The 14914-nt window shown below is 54.5% G+C and overlaps 2 protein-coding genes across 2 annotated transcripts; both read left to right on the forward strand.

The window, feature by feature from the left end:
• Positions 1-388: 388 nt before the first annotated feature.
• On the forward strand, positions 389-3992 carry LOC137465723 (fibroblast growth factor 11-like). The gene is given in 8 exon segments (XM_068177767.1): positions 389-522; positions 1725-1835; positions 2479-2502; positions 2505-2581; positions 2820-2897; positions 2899-2940; positions 2942-3020; positions 3862-3992. Coding segments are annotated over 7 exon segments (483 nt in total). The 5' UTR covers positions 389-522; positions 1725-1783.
• A 1137-nt stretch (positions 3993-5129) lies between these two features.
• LOC137465724 (acetylcholine receptor subunit beta-like) lies at positions 5130-10150 on the forward strand (the record flags this gene model as incomplete). Its single annotated transcript, XM_068177768.1, has 7 exons — positions 5130-5206; positions 7645-7755; positions 8168-8276; positions 8651-8792; positions 9223-9408; positions 9573-9796; positions 10043-10150. Coding segments are annotated over exons 1-7 (957 nt in total), but the record flags the coding sequence as incomplete, so codon positions are not given.
• Positions 10151-14914: the final 4764 nt, after the last annotated feature.

Consider the following 14914-nt stretch of genomic DNA (forward strand, 5'->3'; position numbering starts at 1 on the left):
AACCCCTTAAAAATCCCCAAACCCCCCCCCCCGAAAAACCCATTAAAAACCCAAAAAATCTCCAAAAAACCCCCAAATCCCCCCCCCAAAAAAAACCCCATAAAAACCCTTAAACCCCCCAAAACCCCAAAGCCCCCCCCACCAAAAAAAAACCCCATAAAAAACTCCAAAACTCCCCCCAAATCCTCCCCCTAAAAACCCATAAAAACCCCAAAAAACCCCAAAAAAAACCCCAACCCCCCCCGAAAAAAAAAACCCCGAACAAATCCCCCAGAGCCCCCCAGAGCCCCCCAGAGCCCCCCAGAGCCCCCCAAAGCCCCCAGCCCCATGGCGGCGCTGGCCAGCTCCCTGATCCGGCAGCGCCGGGGGGTTCGGGACGCGCCCCCAGCCGCGCGCCCCCGGCCCCGCGCGCTGCCCCCGGCGCCCCCCGGCCGCCCTCGCTGTGCCAGCAGCAGCTGCGCGGGCTCGTGGCCAAGGTCCGGGGCTGCGGGAGGCGGAGGAGACCCCGCGAGAAACCCCCCGGTAACCGGGCAGGGGGCCCCGATAAAATCTGGGGGGGCCGTTTGGGGATTTTTCTTTTTTTTTTTTTTTTTTTTTTTTTTTTTTTTTTTTTTTTTTTTTTTTTTTTTGGGGGGGGGGATTGGGAGTTTTGAGGGAGTTTGTGGAGGTTATGTGGGATTTTGGGGGGGGTTCGGGGGGATTTGGGGAGGCTTTGGGGGGTCTGGCGGGGTTTGGGGGGGGAGTCTGAGGGGCTTTGGGTGGGTTATGTGGGATTTTGGGGAGATTTTAGGGGGATTTGGGGAGTTTGGGGTGATGTAGAGGGGAATTTGGGGCGATTTGGGGGAGTTCTCAGGGAGTTTGGAGGGACTTGGGGAGAGTTTGCGGTGATCTGGGGAGGTTTTGGGGGGATTTGGGGAGTTTGGGAGGGTTTTGGGGAGGTTATGTAGGATTTAAGGGAGTTTGGGGAGATTTTGGGGAGATTTGGGGAGTTTGGGGTGATGTAGAGGGAATTTGGGGAGATTTGGGGGAGTTCTCAGGGAGTTTGGAGGAATTTGGGGAGAGTTTGCGGTGATCTGGGGAGGTTTTGGGGGGATTTGGGGTTTTTTTGGGGGCAATTTTGGAGAAATGTGGGGCAATTTGGGGGGATTTTTTTTGGGGTTTCTGGGTGGAAATTTGGGGGTTTTTTGGGTGGGTTTTTGGGGGTTTTCAGGGCGGGTTTTTGGGTTTGTTTTTTGGGTTTTCCGGGTGAGTTCTTTGGGTTTTTTTGGGTTGGATTTCAGGCTTATCAGGTTGGATTTTGGTTTTTTGGGTTGGATTTTGGTTTCTTTGGTGTGGTTTTGGGGTTTTCCGGGTGGGCTTTTGGGGTTTTTTGGGCTGGATTTCGGGTTTTTCAGGTTGGATCTTGGGTTTTTCGGGTTGGATTTTGGTTTTTTCGGGTCTGATTTTGGTTTTTTGGGTCAGATTTCAGTTTCTCCGGTTGGGTTTTTTTGGGTTGGATTTCGGGTTTTTTCGGGTGGGATTTCGGGTTTTTTGGGTGGATTTGGGGTTTTTCGGGTCGGATTTCGGGTTTTTCGGGTTGGATTTTGGTTTCTCGGGTTGGATTTCAGGTTTTCCGGGTGGGGTTTTTTGGGTGGATTTCAGGTTTTTTGGGAGGGATTCCAGGTTTTTTGGTGTGGTTTTTGGGGTTCCCGGGGTCCCCGTGACCCCCGGACCCCCCCTGCCAGAGCCGCAGCTCCGGGGGGCGATCGCGCGGCTCCGGGGGGGCCACGGCCACTTCCTGCACATGGGCCCGGACGGGCGGCTGGACGGCACCTGGGAGGAGGCGGGGCCTGGCAGTGAGTGGGCGGGGGCCTGCAGAGGGGGCGGGACATGTTGGCGAGTGGGTGTGGCCAGGGAATGGGGCGGGGCTTTAGGTAAAGGGGCGGGGTCCGAGGGGGCACTGGGTGGGACTGGGGGATGCTGTCAGTGGTTACTGGTTTATACTGGTTTATACTGGTTTATACTGGTTTATACCAGTCCTTACTGGTTTATACTGGTTTATACCAGCTTATACCAGCTTATTACCAGTCCATACTGGTTTATACTGGTTTATACCAGCTTATACCAGTCCATACTGGTTTATACTGGTTTATACTGGCTTATACCAGTCCCTACTGGTTCATACTGGTTTATACAAATCCATACTGGTTTATACTAGCTTATACTTGTTTATTCCAGTTTGTACTGGTTCATACTGTTTTATACTGGGTTTATAACAGTTTTTACTGGTTTATACTGGTCCATACTGGTTTATACTGGGATATCCCTCCCCCCAGCGCTGTTTAACCTGATCCTGGTCGGGGTCCATGTCGTGGCTGGTTGGGGTTACTGGTTTATACTGGTTTACACTGGTCCATTCTGGTTTATACTGTTCCATACTGGTTTGTACCGGTCCATACTGGTTTATACTGGTTTATACTGGTATTTCCCCCCCTCCAGCACTGTTTAACCTGATCCCGGTCGGCTCCGTGTTGTGGCCATCCAGGGCACCCGGGCGGGGCGTTACGTGGCCATGAATGGGGCCGGCGTCGTCTACACCTCCGTGAGTGACCCAAAAACCCCAAAATCCACCACAAAAACCCCAAAATCCCAGAAATCCGCCATAAAAATCCCAAAATCCACCTCAAAACCTCCAAAATCCACCCCAAAACCCCCAAATCCACCCCAATAACCCCCAAATCCACTCCAAAATCCATCCTGGATCCCCCAAAACCCCCAGGTGTGCCCAGGTGCGCCCAGGTGCGCCCAGGTGCGCCCAGGTGACGCCCAGGTGCCCGCAGGTGCACTTCACGCCCGAGTGCCGCTTCAAGGAGTGCGTGTTCGAGAACTACCACGTGCTCTACGCCTCGGCGCTCTACCCGGCAGCGCCGCTCGGGCCGCGCCTGGTACCTGGGGCTGGACCCGGCACGGGCGGCCATGGCCGGGCCCCCGCGTGCGCAAGGACAAGGCCGCGGCGCACTTCCTGCCCCAGCTGCTGGAGGGTGAGCCCAAAATCCACGGATTTGGGGATTTGAACCCAAAAATTGGGGATTTGAGCCCAAAATTGGGGATTGGGAGTGACCAGGGAGTGACCAGGGAGTGACCACACGGCCGGGCCATGGGTGCGCAAGGACAAGGCCGCGGCGCACTTCCTGCCCCAGCTGCTGGAGGGTGAGCCCAAAATCCACGGATTTGGGGATTTGAACCCAAAAATTGGGGGTCAGGGACCCGAAATTGAGGTTTGGAAACCCGAAATTGGGGATTGGGACCCAAAAATTGGAGTTTGGAACGCAAAATTGGGGATTGGAATCTAAAAATTGGGGATTTGAACCCAAAATTGGGGATCAGGAACCCAAAAATTGGGGTTCGGAATGCAAAGATTGGGGTTTGGGAACCCAAAAATTTGGGATCAGGGACCTAAAATTGAGGATTTGAACCCAAAATTTGAGATTGGGAGGGACCACATGGCCAGACCCCTGTGAACAATCAGCGAGACCCCAAAAATTTGGGTCGGAACCCTTGGGAGTTGGGGGAGGGAAATTTGGGGAATATTTTGGGTGGGATTTTTGTGAAATTTGGGTGGAATTTGGGTGGGATTTCTGTGGGATTTCAGTGGAATTTTTGTGAAATTTGGGTAAAATTTGGGTGGAATTTGGGTGAGATTTTTGTGAAATTTGGGGGGGATTTGGGTGTGATTTCTGTGAAATTTGGGTGGGATTTTTGTGAAATTTAGGAGGTATTTTGTGGGATTTTTGTGGGATTTGGGTGGGAATTTGGGGCTCCCCCCTCCCCAATTTGGGGAGGGGTCGGGGCCCCCCCTGACCCCCCGCCCCTCCCCCACAGTGGCGCTGTACCGGGAGCCGTCCCTGCACGAGGTCGAGGAGCCCCCGGGGACCCCTCCCCCACCGGCGACCCCTCCCCCACCACCTGGGACCCCTCCCCCCCCTCCGGGGACACCCCCCGGTGACCTCTGACCCTGCTCGGCCGGACCTGTGACCTCGGACCTGTGACCTCTGACCCCGCCCCCCCCCAAAAACACACACCTGCACTGAGAGCCCCCGGGGGGGCCCCGAAAACCCCAAAAATACCCCAAAAATCACTCCTGAAAAAAACCCCAAAATCCCTGCTGAAAAAAACCCCAAAATTCCATGAAACAAACCCAAAAATCCCTCAAGAAAAACCCCAAAAATCCACGAAAAAAAAACCCCAAAATCCACAAAACAAACCCAAAAAATCCCGCCTGAAAAACCCCCAAAATCCACAAAACAAACCCAAAAAAACCCCCGAAAATCCCCTCAAAAAATCCCCAAAATTCCCCCCCCAAAAACCTGCACTGAGATCCCCTGGGGGGACCCCAAAAACCCAAAACCTCCCCCAAAAAACCCAAATAAACCCCAAATAACCCCAAAAATCCCCCCCGACCCCCCCCGGCACGTGGGGACCCGAGCCCCCCCCCACAAGCCACGCCCCCCTTCTCGCGACCACGCCCCTTTTCTACGACCCCACACTGTGCAAGCCCCGCCCCCGAGAGCAATAAGCCCCACCCCTTCTCGGCGAGGCCCCGCCCATTCTTTGCATGACTGACACCTCCCCGCGCGGCCTGGCCCCGCCCCCTCAATAAACACCAGTTTGTACCAGTTCGGACCAGTTGGGACCAGTTCGGGGGCGGGGCGGGGAAATTCCGAGATTTTTGGGCAAATTCTGGGGATTTGGGGGCAAATTTGGGTCAATTTTGTGTCTGGGGGGGGGGAAATTGGAGGGGGGGCAGAATTTAGGGGGGTGGGGCGGGCAAATTTGGGGTCACGTGATTTCGGGGGAGGGGTCCAGGCGAGATTGTGGGGGGCTTTGGGGGAAGAATTTTGGGGGGTTGGGGGGCAAATTTGGGGTTCCCTGGGGTCAATTTTGGGGTTTTGGGGTCAATTTTGGGGTTCCCGGGTTCAATTTTGGGGTTTTGGGGTCAATTTTGGGCTGGGGGGAGGGGCCGGGGTCATTCCCGGGTCGGTTCCGGGGGGGGGGATGGGCGGAATTCCCCCCCCGCCCCTCCCCCACATCCGGAGCAGCTGCGGCCGCCCCTCCCCCACCCCCCCCCCCGCCCCTCCCCCACTCCGGCCATGGCCGCGCTCGCGCTCGGACCCCCCCCTCACCTTCCTCCTCCTCCTCCTCCTCCTCCTCCTGGAGCCGGACCTCGGTACCGCGGCCCCCCCGGGACCCCCGAAACCGCCGAGATTCACCCCAAAACCTGCCCGGGACCCTCCCCCAAAAATCCCCCCAAAATTCACCCCAAATTCCTCCCCAAAACCGCCCGGATTCACCCCAAAACCTGCCTAAGACCCTCCCCCAAAAATCTCCCCCAAAATCCCCAAAATTCACCCCAAAACTGCCGGGATTCACCCCAAAACCTGCCCGGGACCCTCCCCCAAAAATCCCCCCAAAATCCCCAAAATTCACCCCAAATTCCTCCCCAAAACCACCGAGATTCACCCCAAAACCTGCCCAAGACCCTCCCCCAAAATTCTCCCCCAAATCCCCCCAAAATTCACCCCAAAAACTGCCCGGATTCACCCCAAAACCTGCCCGGGACCCTCCCCCAAAAATCTCCCCCAAAATCCCCAAAATTCACCCCAAAACCGCCGGGATTCACCCCAAAACCTGCCCGGGACCCTCCCCCAAAAATCTCCCCTCAAATCCCCCCAAAATCCCCAAAATTCACCCCAAAACTGCCCGGATTCACCCCAAAACCTGCCTAAGACCCTCCCCCCAAAAATCTCCCCTCAAATCCCCCCAAAATCCCCAAAATTCACCCCAAAACTGCCCGGATTCACCCCAAAACCTGCCTAAGACCCTCCACCAAAAATCTCCCCCCAAATCCCCCCAAAATCCCCAAAATTCCCTCCCAAATCCCCCCCAAAATCCCCCAAAATTCACCCCAAAACCGCCCGGATTCACCCCAAAACCTGCCCGGGACCCTCCCCCAAAAATCCCCCCAAATCCCCCCAAAATTCACCCCAAATCCCCCTAGATTCACCCCAATATTTTATTTTAACTAATTAATTTATTTATTTCTATAATTTATTACATTTATTGATTAATTTCCTGCAATTAATGATATGTAATTATTGATATGTAATTAATTGATTAATTAATCCCCCCAGCCCGGGGGTCTCCCCTGGCCCGGGCCCTGTTGGGGCCGTACCGGGCCGGGGTTAATTTCATTTATTGATTAATTTAATGCCGTTTATTGCATTTATTGATTAATTTCCTGCAATTAATGATATGTAATTAATTAATTTAATTAATCCCCCAGCCCGGGGGTCTCCCCTGGCCCGGGCCCTGCTGGGGCCGTACCGGGCCGGGGTTAATTTCATTTCTTGATTAATTTAATGCCGTTTATTGCATTTATTGATTAATTTCTTGCAGTTAATGCTATGTAATTAATTGATTAATTAATCCCCCCAGCCCGGGGGTCTCCCCTGGCCCGGGCCCTGCTGGGGCCGTACCGGGCCGGGGTCCGCCCGGGGGGGCCCGGGGGGGGCCCGGTGCTGGTCACGGTGGGGCTGGAGCTGGCCCAGCTGCTGGGGCTGGTACGGGACCGGGACCGCGGGAAACTGGGGGAAATTTGGGATTTGGGGATTTTGGGGGGCGTTGGGGCAGATTTGGGGCGGATTTAGGGGTGATTTTAGGAGGATTTTGGGGGGTTTAGGGGGGATTCGAGGGGACTTTGGGGTGATTTTGGGGGGATTTTGGGGTATGGTTTGGGGGATTTTGGTGCATTTTTGGGATTTTGGGGGGATTTTGGGGTGAAGTTTGGGGGATTTTGGGGGATTTCGGTGCATTTTTTGGATTTTGGGGGGATTTGGGGGATTTTTGGGGTGGATTTGGAGGAGATTGGGGTGGATTTGGGGAGGATTTAGGGGATTTTGGGGGGATTTAGGGTGGTTTAAGGGGGATTTTTGGGGGGTTGGGGTGGATTTGGGGGGGGGTTAAGGGAATTTTGAGGGGAATTTTGGAGGGTTTGGGGTGGATTTGGGGGATTTTGGGGAGGTTTTGTGGATTTCTGGGTGAGGGAGGGTCCGGGGGGCCCAAAAAAAACCCAGAATTCCCCAAATTCCCCCCATTCCAGGACGAGAAGAACGAGGAGATGACGACGAAAGTTTACCTGAACCTGGTGGGGATTTGGGGGAAATTCGGAGGAATTCGGGAAAAGTTGGGAGATTTTGGGAGAATTCGATGAATCCGGGGGGGATTTTGGGGTCTCCTTTTTTTGGGGGGGGCGGGAATTCTCGGGAATTTGGGGTGGATTTGGAGGAATTCTGGGGGTTTTGGGGCGGATTTGGGGGAATTTTGGGGTTTTTTGGGGTGGATTTTCTGGAATTTGGGGGTTTTGGGGGCGGATCCTCTGGAATTTGGGGTGGATTTTTGGAAATTTGGTGTTTTTGGGGTGGATTTTCTGGAATTTGGGGTGGATTTTTGGGAATTCAGGGTGGATGTTTGGGAATTCGGGGTGGATTTTCAGGAATTTGGGGGTTTTGGGGTGGATCCTCTGGAATTTGGGGTGGAATTTTGGGAATTTGATGTTTTATGGGGCGGATCCTCTGCACTTTGGGTTTTTTGGGGTTTTTCCCCCAGAGCTGGCGCGACCCCCCGGCTCTCCTGGGACCCCCGCGAGCACGGGGGGGTGGCGGTGCTGCGGCTGCCGGCCGAGCACATCTGGCTGCCAGATGTGGGGCTGGACAACAAGTACGGCGATTCTGGGGCGATTTCGGGGAATTTCGGGAAAATTTGGGAATTTTTGTGAATTTTGGGCAATTTTTGGGTGGTTTTGGGGAGTTTCAGGTGATTTTGAAGCGTTTTTTGCAGAATTTTGGGGGATTTTGGGGCTTTTTTGGGGGGATTTTGTGGTTTTTGGGGTATTTTTTGGGGAATATTGGGGTTTTTTGGGGCAGTTTTGGGTTTTTGGGGTTTTTCTGGGGGGATTTTGGTGGTTTTTGGGGGGATTTTGTGGATTTTGGGGGATTTTTTGGGGATTTTTGTGGTTTTTGGGGGGGTTTTGGTGGTTTGGGGGGGGGGTTTATGGATTTTGGGGCATTTCTTGGGGGGTTTTGGGTTTTTTTGGGGTCCCCTGACCCCTCTGCCCCCCCCCACCCCCCAGCAATGATGGGGAATTCGGCGTGTCCCTGGGGGTCCGGGCCATCGTGACCCCCGACGGCGCCGTCACCTGGAGACCCCCGGCGCTGTTCCGGAGCCGCTGCCCCATCCGGGTGAGGCCAGAGCCGCGAAATTCGGGGAAATTCGGTGAAATCTGGGGGAATTTGGGGGGAAATTTGGGGAAAATTTGGGGGAGATTTGGGGGGAAATTTTGGGGGATTTTTAGGAAATTTGGGGAAAATTTGGCAGATTTTTAGGAAATTTGGGAAAATTTTGGGGCATTTCAGGGGGATTTGGGGGAAATTCGGGGAAAATTTGGGGAATTTTTTGGGGGGAATTTGGGGAAATTTGGGGAAAATTTGGGGAATTTTTTGGGGGGAATTTGGGGTTGATCTGGGGGTTTTTTCCGGGCATTTCGGGCTCGGGGAAGCCGGGATTTTTGGGGCTCGGTTTTGGGGTGAACTCCGGGGGTTTCGGGGCTCCCCAGGTGTCGCACTTCCCCTTCGACTGGCAGAACTGCTCCCTCAACTTCCGCTCGGGCTCCTACGGCCCCGGGGAGCTGCGGCTGCGCCCGGGGGGCCCGGGGGGGCCCTGGGGGGCGCAGGTGGCACTGCCCCCCGACTTCCAGGGTGAGCTTTGGGATGAATTCCTGCGATTTTGGGGCATTCGGGGGGATTTTCGGGGATTTTTTAAATTTTTGGGGTATTTTGGGTCAGGAATGGGATTTTGGGGGAATTTGGGGGAATTTTGATGTTCTCAGGTGTATTTTGAGCAGGATTTTTGTGGGTTTTTTTGGGGTTTGGGTTTTTTTTGGGGGGGGTTGGGGTTTTTCTGGGTTTTTTGGGGTTTTTGGGGTTCTCAGGTGTATTTTGGGGTGGATTTGGGGGTTTCAAGGTGCATTTTGAGCGGGATTTTTGGGGGTTTTGGGGTTTTTTTTTTGGTTCTCATGTGTATTTTGAGTGGGATTTTGGGTTTTTTGGCAGTTTTTTGGGCTTTTTGGGAGTTCCCAGGTGTATTTCGGGGTTGGTTTTGGGGGTGTCTCACCTGTCCCCTCCCCAGAAAATGGGCAGTGGACCCTGGTGCACCGCTCGGGGGGCACCTGGGGCCCGGCGGCCGCGCCCGCGGGGGTCGCGTTCCACCTGGTGCTGCGCCGGAAGCCGCTCTTCTACCTGGCCACGGTGCTGGTGCCCTGCGTGCTGATCACGCTGCTGGCCGTGGGCGTGTTCCACCTGCCCCCCGACGCAGGTGAGCTCACCTGGGGCCAGGTGGGACCAAAATTGTCCCCAAAATTGGGGGAATTGTCCCCAAACTGAGTCGGCTGTGGGCATGTTCCACCTGTGCCTGTCACACCTGTGTCACACCTGTCCAGGCAAGCTCACCTGTCCATTACCTGTCCGTTACCTGTCCAGGTGAGAAGATGTCGCTGTCCCTGTTCGCACTGCTCACCTTGACGGTGTTCCTGCTGCTCCTGGCCGACAAGGTGCCGGCCACATCGCTGCAGGTGCCGCTCATCGGCCGATACCTGACGGGCACCTTGGTGCTGCTGGCGCTGGTGGTGGCGCTGAGCGTGGGCGTGCTCAACGTGCACCACCGCTCACCTGGCACCCACCACCTGCCCGGGTGGGCCCGACAGGTGAGGAGAGCACCTGGGGAGGGAAAAATGCAAAAATCCCAGGAAAAACCCCAAAAAAATCCCCAAAAAATCCCCAAAACATCAAATAATGGGCACCAAACCACACCTGGGCACACCTGGGCACGCCCCCAGATGGGTCCCAGGTGATTTGTGGGGGCCCTGGGATGAATTTTGGGGTTCCCTGGTGAATATTTGGGGTTCCCAGGTGGGAATTCTGGGGTTCTCACCTGTTCCCTCCCCCCCCAGGTGTTCCTGCAGCGCCTCCCTCCCTTGCTGGGCCTGCGCCCCTCCCCCTCCGCCCCCGCCCCCTCCGCCCCCGCCTCCGCCCCGCCCCCCCGCACCTCGGACGCGTATTTCCTGCGCCGCCCCTCCCTCTCCGGCCCCGCCCCCCCGGCGCTGGCCTCGCCCCCCACCGGCGCGGCTCCGCCGCCCCCGGAGCTGCGCGAGGCCGCGCTCGCCGCCGCCGCCATCGCCCGGAGCCTGCGCGAGCGTCAGGGGAGGCAGCAGGTGAGGGCACACCCGAAACACACCTGGGCACACCTGAAACACACCTGGGCACAGCTGGGACACACCTGGGGGCACCTGAAACACACCTGGGCACAGGTGGGACACAGCTGGGGACACCTGGGCACACCCAAAACACACCTGGGCACAGCTGGGACACACCTGGGGGCACCTGAAACACACCTGGGCACAGCTGGGACACACCTGGGGGCACCTGAAACACACCTGGGCACAGGTGGGACACAGCTGGGGACACCTGGGCACACCCAAAACACACCTGGGCACAGCTGGGACACACCTGGGGGCACCTGAAACACACCTGGGCACAGGTGGGACACAGCTGGGGACACCTGGGAACACCTGGGCACACCCAAAACACACCTGGGCACAGCTGGGACACAACAGGGACACACCTGGGCACACCTGGGGACACCTGTTTTTCCCCATTTTTTTTCCATTTTCCCCCATTTATTTCCATTTCCCCCGTATTTTTCCCTCGTTTTTTCCCCAATTCCCCGTGTTCCGTGACCGTTCCCGCAGGCACAGGATGAGTGGCGGGCACTGGCCATGGCCCTGGACCGGCTCTGCCTGTGGGCGCTGCTGGTGCTGACCGGGGGCTGCGCGCTGGGCACGGGGCTGGACGCGGCGCTGCACCGGCCCCCTGACACCCCCTTCCCGTGAGCGCCCCGAAATCACCCCAAAATTACCCAAAATAACCCGCCAAAATCACCCCAAAAATCCCCAAAATCACCCCAAAAGTATCCTGAAAATACCCCAAAACTAACCCAAAAAATATCCAAAAAAATCCCAAAATATCCCAGATATATCACAGAAATTGCCCCAAAAAGCCCAAAATCTCCCAAAATCACCCAAAGAAACCCGGAAATCATCCCAAAAATATCCTGAAAATATCCCAAAAATAACCTAAAAAATAACCAAAAAAATCACAAAATATTCCGAAAATATATAAAAAAACCCGCCGAAATCACCCCAAAAAACCTCAAAATCAACCCAAAACAATCCCAAAAAAACACCCTGAATATCTCGGAAATATCCTGAAAATATCCTTTAATATCCCCCAAAAAATCCCAAATTATCTTGAAAATATCCCAAAAATACTCAAAAATATAAAAAAAAAAAGGCGGATAAATCCCATGAGCCTCCGCGCATTTGGGGGAATATATCCCATGATCCTCGGCGCCATTGGGGGGATAAATCCCATGAAGCTTTGCGGTAAACAATGGCGGACGAATCCCATGAGCCTTTGCGCGTTTAGGGGGAATATATCCCATGATCCTCCGCCTTAGTGGGGGGATAAATCCCATGAGCCTTTGCGCGTTTAGGGGGAATATATCCCATGATCCTCCGCCCCAGTGGGGGGGATAAATCCCATGAAGCTTTGCGGTAAACAAAATGGCGGACAAATCCCATGAGCCTCTGCGCGTTTAGGGGGAATATATCCCATGATCCTCCGCCCCAGTGGGGGGATAAATCCCATGAAGCTTTGCGGTAAACAAAATGGCGGACAAATCCCATGAGCCTTTGCGCGTTTAGGGGGAATATATCCCAGAATCCTCGGCGCCATTGGGGGGATAAATCCCATGAAGCTTTGCGGTAAACAAAATGGCAGACAAATCCCATGAGCCTTTGCGCGTTAAGGGGGGAATATATCCCATGATCCTCCGCCCCAGTGGGGGGATAAATCCCATGAAGCTTTGCGGTAAACAAAATGGCGGACAAATCCCATGAGCCTCTGCGCGTTTAGGGGGAATATATCCCATGATCCTGCGCGCCAGTGGGGGGATAAATCCCATGAAGCTTTGCGGTAAACAATGGCGGACAAATCCCATGAGCCTTTGCGCGTTAAGGGGGAATATATCCCATGATCCTCCGCCCCAGTGGGGGGATAAATCCCATGAAGCTTTGCGGTAAACAATGGCGGACGAATCCCATGAGCCTTTGCGCGTTTAGGGGGAATATATCCCATGATCCTCCGCCCCAGTGGGGGGATAAATCCCATGAAGCTTTGCGGTAAACAAAATGGCGGATTATTCCCATGAGCCTTTGCGCCTTTGGGGGGAATATATCCCATGATCCTGCGCGCCAGTGGGGGGATAAATCCCATGAAGCTTTGCGGTAAACAATGGCGGACAAATCCCATGAGCCTTTGCGCGTTAAGGGGAAATATATCCCATGATCCTCCGCCCCAGTGGGGGGATAAATCCCATGAAGCTTTGCGGTAAACAATGGCGGACGAATCCCATGAGCCTTTGCGCGTTTAGGGGGAATATATCCCATGATCCTCCGCCCCAGTGGGGGGATAAATCCCATGAAGCTTTGCGGTAAACAAAATGGCGGATTATTCCCATGAGCCTTTGCGCCTTTGGGGGGAATATATCCCATGATCCTCCGCCCCAGTGGGGGGATAAATCCCATGAAGCTTTGCGGTAAACAATGGCGGATTATTCCCATGAGCCTCTGCGCGTTTAGTGGGGAATATATCCCACGATCCTCCGCGCCATTGGGGGGATAAATCCCATGAAGCTTTGCGGTAAACAAAATGGCGGACAAATCCCATGAGCCTTTGGGAGTTAAGGGGGGAATATATCCCATGATCCTCCGCCCCAGTGGGGGGATAAATCCCATGAAGCTTTGCGGTAAACAATGGCGGACAAATCCCATGAGCCTTTGCGCGTTAAGGGGGAATATATCCCACAATCCTCCGCCCCAGTGGGGGGATAAATCCCATGAAGCATTGCGGTTAGCAATGGCGGACAAATCCCATGAGCCTTTGCGCGTTAAGGGGGAATATATCCCATGATCCTCCGCTTCAGTGGGGGGGATAAATCCCATGAAGCTTTGCGGTTAACAATGGCGGACAAATCCCATGAGCCTTTGCGCGTTTAGGGGGAATATATCCCACAATCCTCCGCCCCAGTGGGGGGATAAATCCCATGAAGCTTTGCGGTAAACAAAATGGCGGAGTATTCCCATGAGCCTTTGCGCCTTTGGGGGGAATATATCCCATGATCCTCCGCCCCAGTGGGGGGATAAATCCCATGAAGCTTTGCGGTAAACAATGGCGGACAAATCCCATGAGCCTCTGCGCGTTTAGTGGGGAATATATCCCACGATCCTCCGCGCCATTGGGGGGATAAATCCCATGAAGCTTTGCGGTAAACAAAATGGCGGACAAATCCCATGAGCCTTTGCGAGTTAAGGGGGGAATATATCCCATGATCCTCCGCCCCAGTGGGGGGATAAATCCCATGAAGCTTTGCGGTAAACAATGGCGGACAAATCCCATGAGCCTTTGCGCGTTAAGGGGGAATATATCCCACAATCCTCCGCCCCAGTGGGGGGATAAATCCCATGAAGCATTGCGGTAAGCAATGGCGGAAAAATCCCATGAGCCTTTGCGCGTTAAGGGGGAATATATCCCATGATCCTCCGCTTCAGTGGGGGGATAAATCCCATGAAGCTTTGCGGTTAACAATGGCGGACAAATCCCATGAGCCTTTGCGCGTTTAGGGGGAATATATCCCACAATCCTCCGCCCCAGTGGGGGGATAAATCCCATGAAGCTTTGCGGTAAACAATGGCGGACAAATCCCATGAGCCTTTGCGCGTTAAGGGGGAATATATCCCATGATCCTCCGCCTCAGTGGGGGGATAAATCCCATGAAGCTTTGCGGTAAACAATGGCGGACAAATCCCATGAGCCTCTGCGCGTTTAGGGGGAATATATCCCATGATCCTCCGCCCCAGTGGGGGGATAAATCCCATGAAGCTTTGCGGTAAACAATGGCGGACAAATCCCATGAGCCTTTGCGAGTTCAGGGGGGAATATATCCCATGATCCTGCGCGCCAGTGGGGGGATAAATACCATGAAGCTTTGCGGTAAACAATGGCGGACAAATCCCATGAGCCTTTGCGCGTTAAGGGGGAATATATCCCATGATCCTCCGCCCCAGTGGGGGGATAAATCCCATGAAGCTTTGCGGTAAACAAAATGGCGGACAAATCCCATGAGCCTCTGCGCGTTTGGGGGGAATAAATCCCATGATCCTCGGCGCCAGTGGGGGGATAAATCCCATGAGCCTTTGCGCGTTTAGGGGGAATATATCCCATGATCCTCCGCGCCATTGGGGGGGATAAATCCCATGGATCTTTGCGGTAAACAAAGGCGGACAAATCCCATGAGCCTTTGCGCGTTTAGGGGGAATATATCCCATGATCCTCCGCGCCATTGGGGGAGATAAATCCCATGAAGCTTTGCGGTAAACAATGGCGGACAGATCCCATGAGCCTCTGCGCGTTTAGGGGGAATATATCCCATGATCCTCCGCGCCATTGGGGGGGATAAATCCCATGAAGCTTTGCGGTAAACAATGGCGGACAAATCCCATGAGCCTTTGCGCGTTTAGGGGGGAATATATCCCATGATCCTCCGCCCCAGTGGGGGGATAAATCCCATGAAGCTTTGCGGTAAACAATGGCGGATTATTCCCATGAGCCTCTGCGCGTTTAGTGGGGAATATATCCCATGATCCTCCGCGCCATTGGGGGGGATAAATCCCATGAAGCTTTGCGGTAAACAATGGCGGACAGAT

Source organism: Anomalospiza imberbis, unplaced genomic scaffold (assembly GCF_031753505.1).
Source record: "Anomalospiza imberbis isolate Cuckoo-Finch-1a 21T00152 unplaced genomic scaffold, ASM3175350v1 scaffold_105, whole genome shotgun sequence".
Lineage (NCBI taxonomy): Eukaryota > Metazoa > Chordata > Aves > Passeriformes > Viduidae > Anomalospiza > Anomalospiza imberbis.